Source organism: Anas platyrhynchos, chromosome 1, assembly GCF_047663525.1.
Source record: "Anas platyrhynchos isolate ZD024472 breed Pekin duck chromosome 1, IASCAAS_PekinDuck_T2T, whole genome shotgun sequence".
NCBI classification, from domain to species: domain Eukaryota; kingdom Metazoa; phylum Chordata; class Aves; order Anseriformes; family Anatidae; genus Anas; species Anas platyrhynchos.
The window spans coordinates 64,092,718-64,106,777 of NC_092587.1; the positions used below are offsets into that span (position 1 = coordinate 64,092,718).

General features: G+C 35.8%; 1 protein-coding gene across 20 annotated transcripts in view; it reads left to right on the forward strand.

Moving 5' to 3' along the window:
• Nucleotides 1-14,060, forward strand: part of ERC1 (ELKS/RAB6-interacting/CAST family member 1) — a 301,807-nt gene that overhangs the window by 82,609 nt on the left and 205,138 nt on the right. For 14 of the 20 annotated variants that reach the window (XR_011810085.1, XM_027463493.3, XM_072039666.1 and 11 more), the window contains 3 exons: nt 648-731; nt 3,668-3,835; nt 11,706-11,873. Coding sequence is in view for 19 of the 20 variants with exons in the window: in XM_027463493.3 (XP_027319294.3) it covers nt 648-731; nt 3,668-3,835; nt 11,706-11,873 (420 nt within the window). In the remaining variant the exon portion in view is untranslated. The remainder of the gene's footprint in view (nt 1-647; nt 732-3,667; nt 3,836-11,705; nt 11,874-14,060) is intronic. The other 6 variants (XM_027463518.3, XM_072039695.1, XM_027463539.3 and 3 more) reach the window with 1 other exon arrangement.

Sequence of the window (14,060 nt, forward strand, 5' to 3'; positions counted from 1 at the left end):
CTTCCTTTCTTCTTCCCTTATTAGCAACAATTTATTTTTCCTTCTCCTCTCCCTCTGTGTTCTTACAGATCTGTCTGTTCAGCTACTTGATTAATTTCTGGGTCTATTCTGTCTACTGCGTCTGCTCATTACATTTCCTGCAGAAAATTTGTTCCCTTTTGGTAACTATTCGCTCATGAGTCATAACCAGCTCCATTCTTTATATCTTGCTATCCTGCTCTGTTTTTTAAACGCACAAAACTTTATCGGGTTTTCTTTCAATATTGTATTGTATAGTCATATGTGACTGTATCTTGATAATTAACTTTTTTTTCTCTTTACTGCAAAACCTCCCTTTTCCTGTCCTGATTTCCTGATGAATTCCAGTTTCAAAACTGTTGGGTGAAGTGCCCTATATTTGACATATATAAACATAACCATAACTATACATCTTTGTTTCATAACCAAATATTTGTCTGGCAGCCTATGTGAAATCACAGAGACATAAAATTCTGTTTGAGAAGACTTAATGAAGAATAGACGAGAAAATGAGTGACCAGTGTTGATCCTTCTGTTCAGTTCTTTGTCACTTTTAGTTACTTGTTTGAAACAGGCTAACTAGAAGATGGCAAATGATAAATATTTAAAGCATAACAATGTCGTGACAGGTAGAGCAACTGAAGGAAGAGCTAAGTGCCAAAGAGGTTCAAGGGGAGGACCTGAAAAAAAGAGTGGCTGGTCTCCAGGCCGAGGTCTCTGCCGTAAGATTTATTTTTTGTGTGCAGTGGCCATGCACTGGGGCTTTCTAGCTCTCTTGCTTTCGGGGTAACTTTTCTTCTCTTACCTTCCTTAAAACTTTGTATAACCATAGAACTAACAGCCTGCTCAGCCCTGTAGCTGCATTTTATTCACGTGGTTTTGGTGTCCATAACATCACTCTTCAACTGAACATTTATATTAGTTCTATTGCTTGTTTTTTAACGGTATGATTCATTTAATCAGTAAGTTATTTTTCTCTATTGAAACAGATTTTCAAAAGCATTCAGCACCCATTCTGGGGCCAGACTTTCAAAGAGATTCACTTTCCCTAGTGGAATAAAAATTATTTATAACATTTCAAAATCATGTGCTGAATCCTCTTAACATTCTTTCACAAGAAAATGGCAGAAATTGGATGCTGAACACTTTTTAAAACTGACTTCTTCATATTAGCAGCATGAACTTAGGCTCTTCCTTTGCTGTGAAGGTAGTGCATTTGCTGAGTGTTCATAATGTCCCATCAAGGACGTGGGAGAACCCATTACTACCTTAACTTCCTTTGCACTGCATTCTTCCAAAAGAGCTTTAATGCATTTGCAGTGTGGGCTTACTTCTCCGAAACAAGGATTTCTAAATATAATTACGTTGGGGTGCTACTTCAGAACTTTAATGTAAATGAATGTGGTTCTGTTCAGATGAGAACAATTCATCAAAACACAAATATTTAGGGTTAGCATCTCTTCTAAAATGGCCTGTTCCAAAGAGAATTTATTTTAAAAAAGAAAGACCAAACTGGGTTGAGAAAGGTTTGCTGTATTTCTAGCAAACCTACTAATCATGTCATTTGAAGTTTTTAAAGAGACTTTTTTACTTAGATACTCTAGAAAACATAACAAGTAGCAGTTTGTATTGTTCCAGTTATTCTGCTGTGCCTAGCTCCACTGTGCCACTGGTTGTATTGGTCAGTAGCTGACAGCAAAAGTAGTCCTGGTAGCATCAATACTTTTGTATCCTCTTGTTTAAATGGATGGTGAAATCATTCTGTGGACATATTTGCTTTTAGTAAAAGTATAAAAAACAACCAATTAATGTCTGAATTAAATGAACAATCAACTATCTAATAGTTCTCTAAACTAAATTCTTCATATTCCTTCACATAATTCCATCTTAAAGATAGAGTTTGTGGGGTTGTTTTTTGATTTTTTTTTTTTTTTTAAAGAGATACATGTCCTCCTTCTGCCTCTCCCCTTCTTCCATGTACCATTTCATACTGGAATACAAGAGTCCTTGATGAAATCTTTTGTTGCTATTTTATTACTCTTTGTTAAAGAACCGTCCATTATTGAAACAGTGTTGTCAAGATAAATTTACATTTACCCAAGCCTTTCAGTAATTTCTAGTAGTACTTGCATTTATTTTGATTTGAAATAGAATTTATAGCTTATATCTATTTAATTTTGTTCTTGACACATTCCCAGAAATCTCAATTTTGAGGTGGATGTTTTTTTTTTTAAGTATCACAGAATTTTCAAGCTAAAAAAGGGAAAACTGTTTAGTTTTTAGAGAGATGCCCATCTCTACTGTATAATATGCAAGAGTAATATATTCATATTTTATTCTGAGGTGTATCAAACACAAACCAGAAAGCTGGTTATAAACTTGGACAAAATCTACCTTCAGAGTTCCCTGTCCTCTTGAATTAAAAACACATAACTCTTTCTCCAACTTTACATCAAAATTGTCCTGAATGATCATTGTGCTTAAAATGACATTTCATCTCATTTTAGTGCTTTACTGTTAAAATTTCATACTGTTTATATTTTTAAGTGATAATCCAACCTACATTTGTTAAAATAAATATGAATTTCCATACTGATTTAATTCACTAAATTTAACGTAGGAAACTGCTCTCAGCATCATGTGGTTCCGAAAATGGTTTTAACAGAATCACAGAATAGTTTGGGTTAGAAGGTTCCCAGAAGATCATCCCCCTTTTGCCATGGGCAGGGATACCTTCCTGCCCAAAGCCCCATCCAGCCTGGCCTTAAACACCTCCAGGGATGCGGCAGCCACAGCTTCTCTGGGCAGCTTGTGCCAGTGCCTCACTACCCTGATAAGGAAGAATTTCTTTCCAATATCTAATCTAAACCTTCCCTCTCTAACTTTAAAATTCTCACTGCAGGCCCTAGTTAAAAATCTCCCTACATTTTTCTTAGGGTATTGAAAGGCTGCAATGAGGTCTCCCTGGAGCCTTCCCTTCTCCAAGCTAAACAGCCCAGGCTCTCTCAGCATTTATTCATAGAAGAGGTGCTCCAGCCCTCTGATCATTGTTATGTTGTTTTGAAGTATATCTGCATCTGCTTTAAGCATCTTTCCTAAATTTAAAGGTATTTCTTAGATGAGAGAAATCCTAGTTTCCTAAAGAGTGTGAAAAATAAAGGCATCTTTACATACTTTGTTAACATGAGTCTGGATTGAGGATAGAAAAGCTCAGTGGTTTGACATTTGAAAGCAAATGTCATGCTTCTGAAGAGAAACCTGTAGCTATCTCATCTTTTCTGATGCAGCAGGGTAAGGGTACATTCCTGTTACAGTTTTGCTTCATCTTCATTAAAACCTTATCCCTGCTAAGTAACTGGTTTTGGTCAGTCCTTTGAAAGATGGCTAAGAATAGATTGACTCTGTCAAAAAAGAACATCTCTTAAAAAAATGTTATTGCTCTCCTCTCTTTCTCCTTGTACCATCTACTCATGACACAATTTTTTGCTGGCTCTCCATTCAAGATAACTGAAGGCTTTAAAATTATTTGAGACAAGTTTAGGGCATAATATTGTTTGTTGGTACTTAAGTGAATTTAACACTATTTTTGAAGCAATGATACAAATTGATCATTATTTTTTCCTTTACCCATCTTTTCTTTCTTTTTCAGATCGGTCAGGTAAAACAGGAGCTGTCACGCAAAGACACAGAGCTGCTAGCCTTGCAGACAAAGCTGGAGACCCTCACAAATCAGTTCTCTGACAGCAAGCAGCATATTGAAGTCCTGAAAGAGTCTCTTACAGCTAAAGAGCAAAGAGCTGCCATTCTGCAAACAGAGGTAAAATGGGCAGTTCTTTATGACTTTCTGTACTTTATGACTTTCTATAGATCAAGAGATGAACAGCATTATTTCTTTTCCTCTTGCTTAGGTTATACAATTCCATAATGATGCAATACTGCTCGTTTTGAGCACATTGTTTCTTTGCTTACATACTTGGGTTCTCTTTTCAGAGCTTTGATGGTAAAGAAAATATGTGTAAGTGAATATATGTATCTGTGGATGAATGTACACTTGTACAATATGCACCTCTAACATACAGTCAATAATTTTTCCAAGGCACAGCTAAAGTGGAAGTTGCAATGCCTGGGCCAGGGGGAATTATTTTCAGTGATCTCATAGCTAAAAGAGATCAAAGAAAGGAAGTATACAACTTCCTGTGGCTTTACCCCTACTATCAGCATGTACGGGAACTCTTGCATGTGAGTCTGTGCTTATACCTGAAATACAGGCTTTCATGCTTTACGAAGCATATTCAAAGATAAAGGAATAATATTTTCGAAACTGATAACAAATTCTTAATAAATTCCCATATTGTGTAAGACGACTGCATATTTAAATATCAAATGAGCAATAAGTAGATATATACATGATATATATATACATAGATATATACATGACTGGACATTCTTGAAAAACAAGCATGACATGTTGAGTGAAAACAGCATTTCAATCCATTGGCGTGGAAAATTGTAGTTATAGGAGAAGTCCAAAAGATGGCGGTCATGCATCAAAAAATCTTTGGGTTGTTACTGCTAAAATAGCAAAAAGCTAAGAGCTATGAAACAGGCATGCAGAAATTTTGTGGCTAAAGCTGGTAGAAAGATTTCATAATACAAGAGTGCGAGAGAATTTATTTGAACTTTTTACCCGCATGTAGCTTTCCATTAGCCACATTCAGTAACTCTATGGGTGCATGTGGCCTTAGCTATCTGCAGAAATCAAGTTACGCAGCAAATGTCCTTTGATGTTCTAAGATGGCTTTTCTGATTGTTCTCAGGTTTATGTAAGAGCTGAAATAGTAGTTCCTTTAACACGGCAGTGTTGTAGATATAACAGTGAAAGTCATAAGTAACATCTATAAAGTCATAACAAAAGCATCTATAAAAGTCATAACATAACATCAATAAGCGATCCAAGTCTTACAGGAAAGAGAATATCTTTAGGTATTAAATTTAATTGACATAAGGAAAGAAATGCAAAGAGACCCCACAAAGATAATCTCCAGGTCAAACAAAGGCAGCAATTTTAAATTTTAAGCTCAAGTTGAAAATGAAGGTCTCTGTTTAAACTTGACAACTTGACATGGGTAAATAACTTGGATTGACCGAGGAGATAGCAGACGAAGAGCTGTTAAGATTCTCTGGAACAAAAAGAGAAAAGTATGCACTCAAAACCTTCTCTGGTTTATTTTTTAAAATTCATTAAATAAAAACAACAACAACAACAACCCTTTCCTTCCTAGTTTCCTGTTGGCAGTAGAAATAGAGTGAGTTAATTTAAATGACCGTTTTAGTTGTGGTTTAATTCTACAAGCTAGAAACCTTAATTTTGCATTTGTTTTTATTTGATATTGATACTTTTAGATTACTGTAACTAGGTTCATTGGTATTCATTGGTGTAACTGTGAAAATGTGTTAGTTTACGATCATAAAATCCTTTTTAAATTTCTTCATTATTTTTTGCTAGTCAGGAATGTACCCTGGATTCGCATATGTTTATTTAGGAAAAATAAAAAAAGAATAGAAATTACCTTTTAGAATATTATTGAAAGTAGATACTAGGTAAGCAAACAATTAAAAAAATACAAATAGTAGGTTTCGATCCATTATAATGTTTGAAAGTATTACAAATAAATCACTGAGTATTGTGGCAAACTTGCAAAGCTAGAAAAACATTTCACTTCTTCCTTATATATAGTAAAAAGCACTACTTTTCTGCTCATGACATGAAGTTCCTGGAAGAATTAACTTTTAACAAGTTAAAAGGCTTCAGTAGATTTTATTAAAGTTCATGTCTTAACATTGATTGTCATTATTTCAGCTGTTATGGGAGGTAAATGTATTTCTTCAACTAAAATGTGCATAATTTAAATTATTTAAAAACAAAAAGATGTTTTTATATACCCTTGATAGACACTCATGATAGTTATTCAAAACATTTTGATGTCATTTTAGCTGAAGGCCACAGTAGTTTGTTTGTTTGTTTTTCATTTTTACTGTAGAAAATCCTTATGTTCTATTCTCTGATTTGCTGTATTTCTGTATAATCACTGATAATGTCTATTCATCACTGGTTTCTTCCAAATGGTTTCTCATATAGCACTAGAATGCAAAACCAAATCTCACTTTCTCTGAAACATGAGAACACCTTTAATAATAAAAAGTGCCTGAAAAGAGAGTTTTTCTACTCTCTGCTTTTAGGTTATTCACGTAGTTTGCTTCCAGATACCATAACTGAAACTTAGCTGAAATAACTGCACTAACAGTGAAGGATGATTTTCTGTCTGTCTTCCTGTCCTTGTCTTTCAGTAAGCAGATGCTGTGGAATTAAAACATTAACAGTAGTGTTTTAGAATGCTTCTATGACAGAGATAAATGGATTATGGAGTTGTGAATGGTGTCACTTCTCTAGAAGAGTAGTTCAAATACAGTCTAGGGTATTTTCCATAGTAAAATGTAGCAATCTGGCATGGATTGAACACATAAAAAGTGCTGTTGATTAACCAGAGTACTCCTTTGTGTCAGAGTTAAGTTGAATATTTAGAATTATCCATTTATGTTCATGAGAATTTTTATGTAATTCCAAGATATTTATACTTTTTGAAAGGTAATCACATCTATTTCATCCTTGCTGATGTACTTGACAGAAAGCTCAACAATTAAATCACCATGCACATTACCTTTCTTCTGTTTTCAGGAGTGATCCCCTCAAGCATAAGATTGAAACCCATTGATAAAGTACACTGTTGAGATGTTTGTTGCATCCTGCGATGCAACTGTTTCTGAAAGTGTATCTTTCCATAAAATAATTTTCACTAGCAGCAGGGTAGGAGCATGAGATCCTGCTTGGCCTCACTGAGTTGTTGACAGCAGCAGTCAGTGTTAAAATATCTCTAGGCCTTCTCTTTAGACACCTAGAGGAAATTAGGAGGATGAGGAGAGGTACATTCTCTGCCATATATTGGCAGAAATACTTACAGGGAAGAGGTATTTTAAGGTTGTATTTAAATAAGCATTTTGAGGGAAAAGATCCCTTGCTAGTTAGTCTTCTATTAAAGAAAACTGCAGATAGATGAGGAAAAGATGTTAGTAAAATGTCTCAAAGTGCATCTCACACCTGCCATTGCTAGAACTACAAAGAAGAGTGTCCTATTTGTGGGGTGTTTATCTTGAGGGCTATTGGGTGGAGAGGGTATTGTGGTTAACTTTTCAGTTTCTGAAGGAGCCTTTAAAAATAGCTCTAAAAGTGTACAATCCTTTTGTAAATAAAACAAAATGTAAGTATTTATTTTGGATTTTTTCCATATAAAGTTAGTTTTATGTCCCAGTGAGCCCTTTAGCTTAGTTTGTTGCTGGCAGGTATGTGACTTCAATGGGAAGTTAGATTAATCAGTGAGAACTTTCCGTTTATATACTGCCCATGCTGGCATGGTACCGTAACTGGTCTATTCCAGATGGTAAATTCAGATTTATATTCCATAAGAAAATGAATTTGGTCCTCAGGACATATGTTATTTGCTCTGAATGTCTTAATAGAATACAGAATTCTCTACAGTTCTTACTTTAGTGGGGCTTTTACCAGCATTTTGGAATTATAGTAGTAGACTCTCCCAAACCAGAGGCATTTAGGGAGTGGATCACATTTAATGAGGTGTGTATGAACAGGAGCTGGGTGTCTCCAGCAAGACTTGTTAGCACAGGCCCCATTAAGACCTACGCAGACATCTGCAAACTTTCTCAGTGCACAAAACTGTGTTCACTGTGTTTATTTAATACCATGTACTAGAGATTGTAGAAGAAGAGTTGGAACTGTTTTCTGACCTGAGCAGGCCCTGAAAATTGTAAGTACATCAGTCCTGCCTTGGGCTTAGAGGCCTAGGAAGAACCAAGCAGGCTCGGCCCAGTGTGTGTGCCTCAGCTCTGTGAGGTACTCATGTCATCTTAGTTGCCCAGATAGCTGGGAGCTGCATGTTCATAAAGAATTCACTTCTACATGCCAGAATGGATGTTGCTGCAATTGGTATAGCAAGTTGAAGAGTCAAATGTATTTTAATTATTAAGATAATCAATGTCAAAAATTGAGAATCAAGTCCTGTGAACTGCCACAGTATGCAAAATCAGCCAGTAAACATAGCTTTTAAGATTTGACTCCTGACCATGCTGTCAGGGAAATAGCTGAACTCATTTTGTGTTTACTGTCTTTCAAACAAATCAAATAGTAAAATATCGCTAAAGTGATCCTTTTTAAAGTGTCGTTTTTCACTTCAGGTACTTGGATACTTTATATAGCATTATCCGTGGCAGCATAAAAATAACATTTCACCTCACACACCAAGTATATTTTTATGTCTTCCTTTGTGCATTTCTCAATTATTTCTGTGTTCTGAGTGCTGACATAGATAGGAGAGAATTACTTCAACATCTACCTTATAAAGTAGCTGGCTCTAGTTAGAAGTCAGAGCAAGCTCTTAACACATTTCAGGACTGATACTCCGTCTGTGTCTTTTGCTGCCAACAGTGTAGTAAGAACAACAGAGAATAAACATTTTGAATTTTGCCAATAGAGGGAAATCAGACCTTAGATAAAATGTTTGTGGGATTCTACCTTCTGATGTGACTGAATAGAGCATGGCCTCATTCACAGATCCAAATGAATGGTTCAACCATGGTTTGATCACATGACAGTCAGATGCAAAAACTCACTCAGTCTCAGGAACAGAGTAAAGTATGTTTTTTTTCCTAGGCATCACTGACATCTTCATAAACCCAAATGCAAACCACCAGCATCACAATAATAGCCTGATTGCTGGTGCACACTAGAGATGATGGGAAAAATAAGAAAAAAAATGTGGAACCTAAGTCCTGTTGTCTCAAGCTCCTTGGTCACTTCTGAAAATTTCTGTGGATTTTTGAAAATTTTAATGATTTCCCCAAGCTATAAATTGGTTATTTGCTTCTTAAAGTTAAGACTAATTATAAAACCCAAGATTAAAAAAAATGGCTTAAGAATAAATTTAGTTTAAATATTATGTAATTTCTTGTGTTAATTCTGGTAATTATTGGAGTTATTAATGTTCTAGTTTTTCTTGGAAATTCAGAATTCTGGCTATTAGGAACAGTCATCGAGTATTATTTACTGCTACAGGAAAATTCTGTGATTCTGTGGCTCTTAACACTGTTTTTCGTACATGCTTCTTACAAGGAAGAAATTGAAAAATCTTATGTATGGTACGCAGCTGAAGAGAAGTGCCTGTCTAGGAAGGCTATTGTGTTGAAGGCAGCCAGAAATGTTCTTGTTTTACTAAAGCTTCTTGGGAAATTGGATGGTATGTGCAGGCCAAGTTAGCAAGCACATTGTTATACGAGAAACTAGCAGTTGCCTGAGCTGTGCTGTAAGATTTTACTTGCCATGCGTAATTAAAGACATAGCAGACTATTACTGTGAAAGCAGTTGGGTTAAGTCTGGGTTAAGACAACACCATCCAGGACACAGAAGTCAGGAGAAGGGGCGTCAGCACCTCAGTAGCTGTTTGCCTAGTCGTTTCCATGTGCAGAGAAAATCTTAAGCTGGCTTTGTTGAAGTTGGCATCACCTGACTCCCACAGACCTCAATTCTTGTCACTGTGGGAGGATGCCATACATAAACTGAGTTGACATGAATAAACAAGTGCAGTGTTCTGCCAGGAATAGTGTTAAGGTGATGACTGTGTATCCTGCCAGCCTTTGAAAATATTCCTGAAAGTGTTTTCTGTGGTTTCCTAGGCAGGGACCTCACACAAATAAAACCAGGAATGCAATTTACCCCAAACCGTAAGCTAATATAGAGTTCAAAGAGGATAATCAATCAGAAAATGGAAAGCTTTTTGTGGATAAATTTCTGTTTGCAGATGTTCTGTGTTCACGTAATACTTTGCTGTAGACATCTGGAGTGTCTCAAATATTTTGTAACACAAACGTTGAGGGTATATAGATATGCTTGTGCGAGAGATTTTCAGTTTCCCTTCAAGTATGAATGAAAATGACAATTAGTTTTACTATTAGGTATATGCAGAGAAGGACATACCTAATCGACCTCTGAATCTGTTTCTTAAAAGAAGACAAAGTCTGCTCCACCTGCTAAACTTTTCATTACAAACAGTGTCAATTCCATATATCACATTTGGGTAGTACCTGTTCCTGTAATATCACTACAAAATATACTCCATGCACTGCCTGTTGGGTGAGAGGTTAGGAATGTGCTTTTAATAATGTATGTGTAAGTGAGAAGGCTCCAGACATCGAGGTGGCAGCAGGACCGCAGTGCTGATTGGAAGAACAGGGCAGTTCTTTTCCCTCTGGCAAGGACTTGTTGCTCCGTGTAAAAAGAATCAGACAAAACAACAACGGCTTTTGTGGGCGTAACATACTGTAAACGTAGAGCCTTAGAGGCAACTTTTCCATTAGCAAATTGAAATAAAGTGGAGTTAGAATAACTCATTAAAACTAAACGTTGCTCAAAATGCCGTAAGCAAGTGACTACCTAAACTCTCCCTAGCTGGAGTTGTCCATGTTGTCTTTTAACTTCATGTTTCCACTGTGCAGAAGGACCAAGAAATTCAGTAATCACCCTGTTTACTCTGTGTGACTGATGTCCTGTAATGGCTTCAGCTAACAGGAACCAAATCTGATACTGTCAAATAAGATTAGCAGCCAAGCTGGCAGATTTGAGCTTTGTCTGAATGCTGAGTGGATAGGGGTCAGTGGGTTTCTTTTGCTATCTTGAGCAGGTTGCTGGTGTTGGATTTCGTATTCTACAATGGTGTTTGAGATTAGTCTGTGCTCTGTGGTGACCTTTTTTTTCTCATCAAATTTATATTCGGGTAGCTCTGATTCCTTCTCCCATTTCTTTTGTCTTGTGAGCTCTGAGTTTCATTTGTGCAAGAGAACTGTAGAAGGAAAAGCAAAAGCTTCTCAATGTGCAGTTTTGAAGTTTGAGGGTACCTCAGAATTCTCAGTGTTTCTAAGGTTATCGAGATTCTAAGTATGTTTGTGTGTCCAAATTGCATTCACAATATCCTATAGCATGTCATTTGTTCCATTTTATCTTTAATTCAAAGCTGCATCCTACAGAAAAAAAATACTCAAACTGTTTCACTGCTATTTAAACTAAATATTCTTAGCCCTTGTAAAGTAACCCTCTTTCCGTGTTTTTATCTGAAGTGGCCACACAGACCTGTGTTTTCATTACCTCCAAGCTGAGCTAATACTTTAATTAAAACCTGAATATGAAGTGGCTATTTGGTACTAATAGTAAACATTTGAATCTCTGAACATTAGTAGTGTTTCAAATAAAAGGGTCGATTTTCCTACGCATGAGAGAACCTCTGCAGCTTAGAAGAAACGTATTCTTCTGGCCTCCACTTTCAGGGGGGAAAATGCCTAACTTGTATCCTGTAAGACTGAGCTATGTCTGAAGTATAGTTCGAGATACTTCAGGAAGGACCATTAATGTCATATAACTGGGAATTAAAACATGATTGTTTTCGGTGTTTTGTCCCCTTTCTATTTGTAATTTGATAGCACACACTTCCTTGTGGAAGAACAGTTTATTTTTTTAAAAGTTCGCTCCTTCATTGCTAAACAAACCGTTTCTGTATGTTTGAATCTAGGTGGATGCATTACGCTTACGTCTGGAAGAGAAGGAGACTATGCTAAATAAGAAGACAAAGCAGATTCAGGAGATAGCAGAGGAGAAAGGGACACAAGCAGGAGAGATCCATGACCTGAAGGACATGCTAGAGGTGAAGGAGCGCAAAGTTAACGTTCTTCAGAAGAAGGTAAGATTGTAGACGTCTAAGTCAGATACCCATCTTTGACACAACCTCATTCCTAAGCTTGTCAAGACGTCTGAACTAGAATTTACGTTTTGGATGTTAGTGATTCAGTCTGTTCACTTAATGAGAAGATGGTGAATGATGAATTTCAATTTAAAGTTTTGAAGAAAAAAGAAAAAAATTCAAAGCAAATGTTCCCTTTCAGTGGGCGCAGGTGCTGCTTCTGGTTCCACTGCACTGTTAAAAAATGCCTGAAGTATTTGTAGGAGGCATGTCTCATGGAAAATCAATCTTTTCACACCAACCACCTTAAAGCTGCACTGATGTGAAGCATTGGGTACAGTGTGACTGATACCAGTATGTGAATGAATGAATGAAGGGTTGTCTCAGTAGAAGCAATTAGGATTATTCCTCTGTAATTTACTGAGAAAAATTCAGAAGAATTCAGTAGGTATAACTTTCATTAGAAATACTGTTACATCATACTAAATTCTTCTCAGGAACTTGTAGAAAAGGATAATCAGAGCTAAGACTATCCTACATAGCTTTCTGGATAAGAAAATGTAGACCTTGTCAGTGAAATTAAGGAGGTCTGGGTAAAAAAAAGATGTAGACCCTGTTACAGAAATTAGAGAGGTTTCCTAAAGGACTTAGAATCCTAGGGCAAGGAAAAAAAAAAAATAAATAAATATATATATATATATATATATATATAATACGTGTATATATATATTAGTTTATGGAATAATTTATTCTCTGTGTTTGCATTTGTACATAAGATGTTCTTGGATCTTGTTATGTATGTATTAGGCTCTGAATGTGCTTTTTTTTTTTTTTTTCCCTAGACACTTTAGCAATCTGTGGAGTTCTTGTAATTTTAATAGTTCAGAATATTGATTAATTTCTCAAGCCTGGACAATGCCTTTTCTTTGACTATGATCTATAAATTATGAAAGTTTAGGTCATGATCAGTTCCATTACAGCCAACTTCATGTGGGAATGGAAGTTCAGCCATGGAGTTTAGCCATATATGTGTAATTAATAATTCTAGAACTGCCTTATTCCCAGTCTTCATGGTCTCGCTTTTTGACTTTTTCATCTTTGTAGTACACTTAAAGACTTCTAATTTTTGTACTGTATTTTCTCTTTGTTTTCAAAATTGGTCATGTACACTCCAAACATTGATTGAGATCCCAGCAGAATTCTTAACCAAGCAGCAGGGAATCAGACATTTTTGTAAATGTTAAATGTCAGCAAGGTTATTTTACTTTTGTTTACTCTTACATTGTTGGCTTTTTTTTTTCTTATTTGTTCTACTTAAGTCTTTAGAATGATCTTTTATTGGTTCATTCATAAGCAGTGCTGAAGGTTCTATTTTTGCTCATTTTCTTTACTTGTACTTCTTGAAACCATTCTAACAAGTATTAAGACAGTTTCATCTTGCCTCTTCATGTGGCTACCCTGTTTTTTGAGGTTTGTTTGCTGCTGCTTTCAAGTAAAAGTACTTGATCTCTCCAGATAAGAAAGTGAGATCCCAAACTTTTAGATGTGAAGTTTTTGAGCTCTTGTTTTTCTATATAGCTCAACAAAGGACTATATTACTGTAAAAATAATTTGAGCTGTTTTTGAAAACCTGTCTATGAGCTTCTTAAACAAAGAAACATATACTCTGTCTATAGAAAAATATCTCTTTCCTGCTGCTAACTAGAATCACACACAGATTTGAGTTTGCTTTAGCCTTCAAGTTGTTGGAATCATTTTCTTTAACATGAACTGTTAAATTGTTAGGTTTTTAAATCCAAAGATATTGTTTTCAGTATCTATCATTAGCAAACCTAGAATATTTTTATGGAGAATTCAGCTGACAGTCCTTGAACCTGAGGTTTTTGAAGCAATATGGAATTTATTTTTGGTTTGTATGGTCCAAGGTAAATAAGCATAAATTCAGTCCTTTAAACTTTCAACTGATTTTCTTAATTGTTACTTCAGACCTGAAATCTAAGACTAAGTTTTGAGAATCTCTATAGATTGTGCTTTGCACTTTCTTGCATAAAATCTGTTACTTTAAGGTGCTAGAGAAAATTTTGAACTCTCATTTTATCTGATACATGTGTCTCTCCTTTTTTTGACTCTACGGATAGTTATGTCAGCCTTCTGCCTGAAACTTCAGAAGCCTGTATCTCCTCTCAT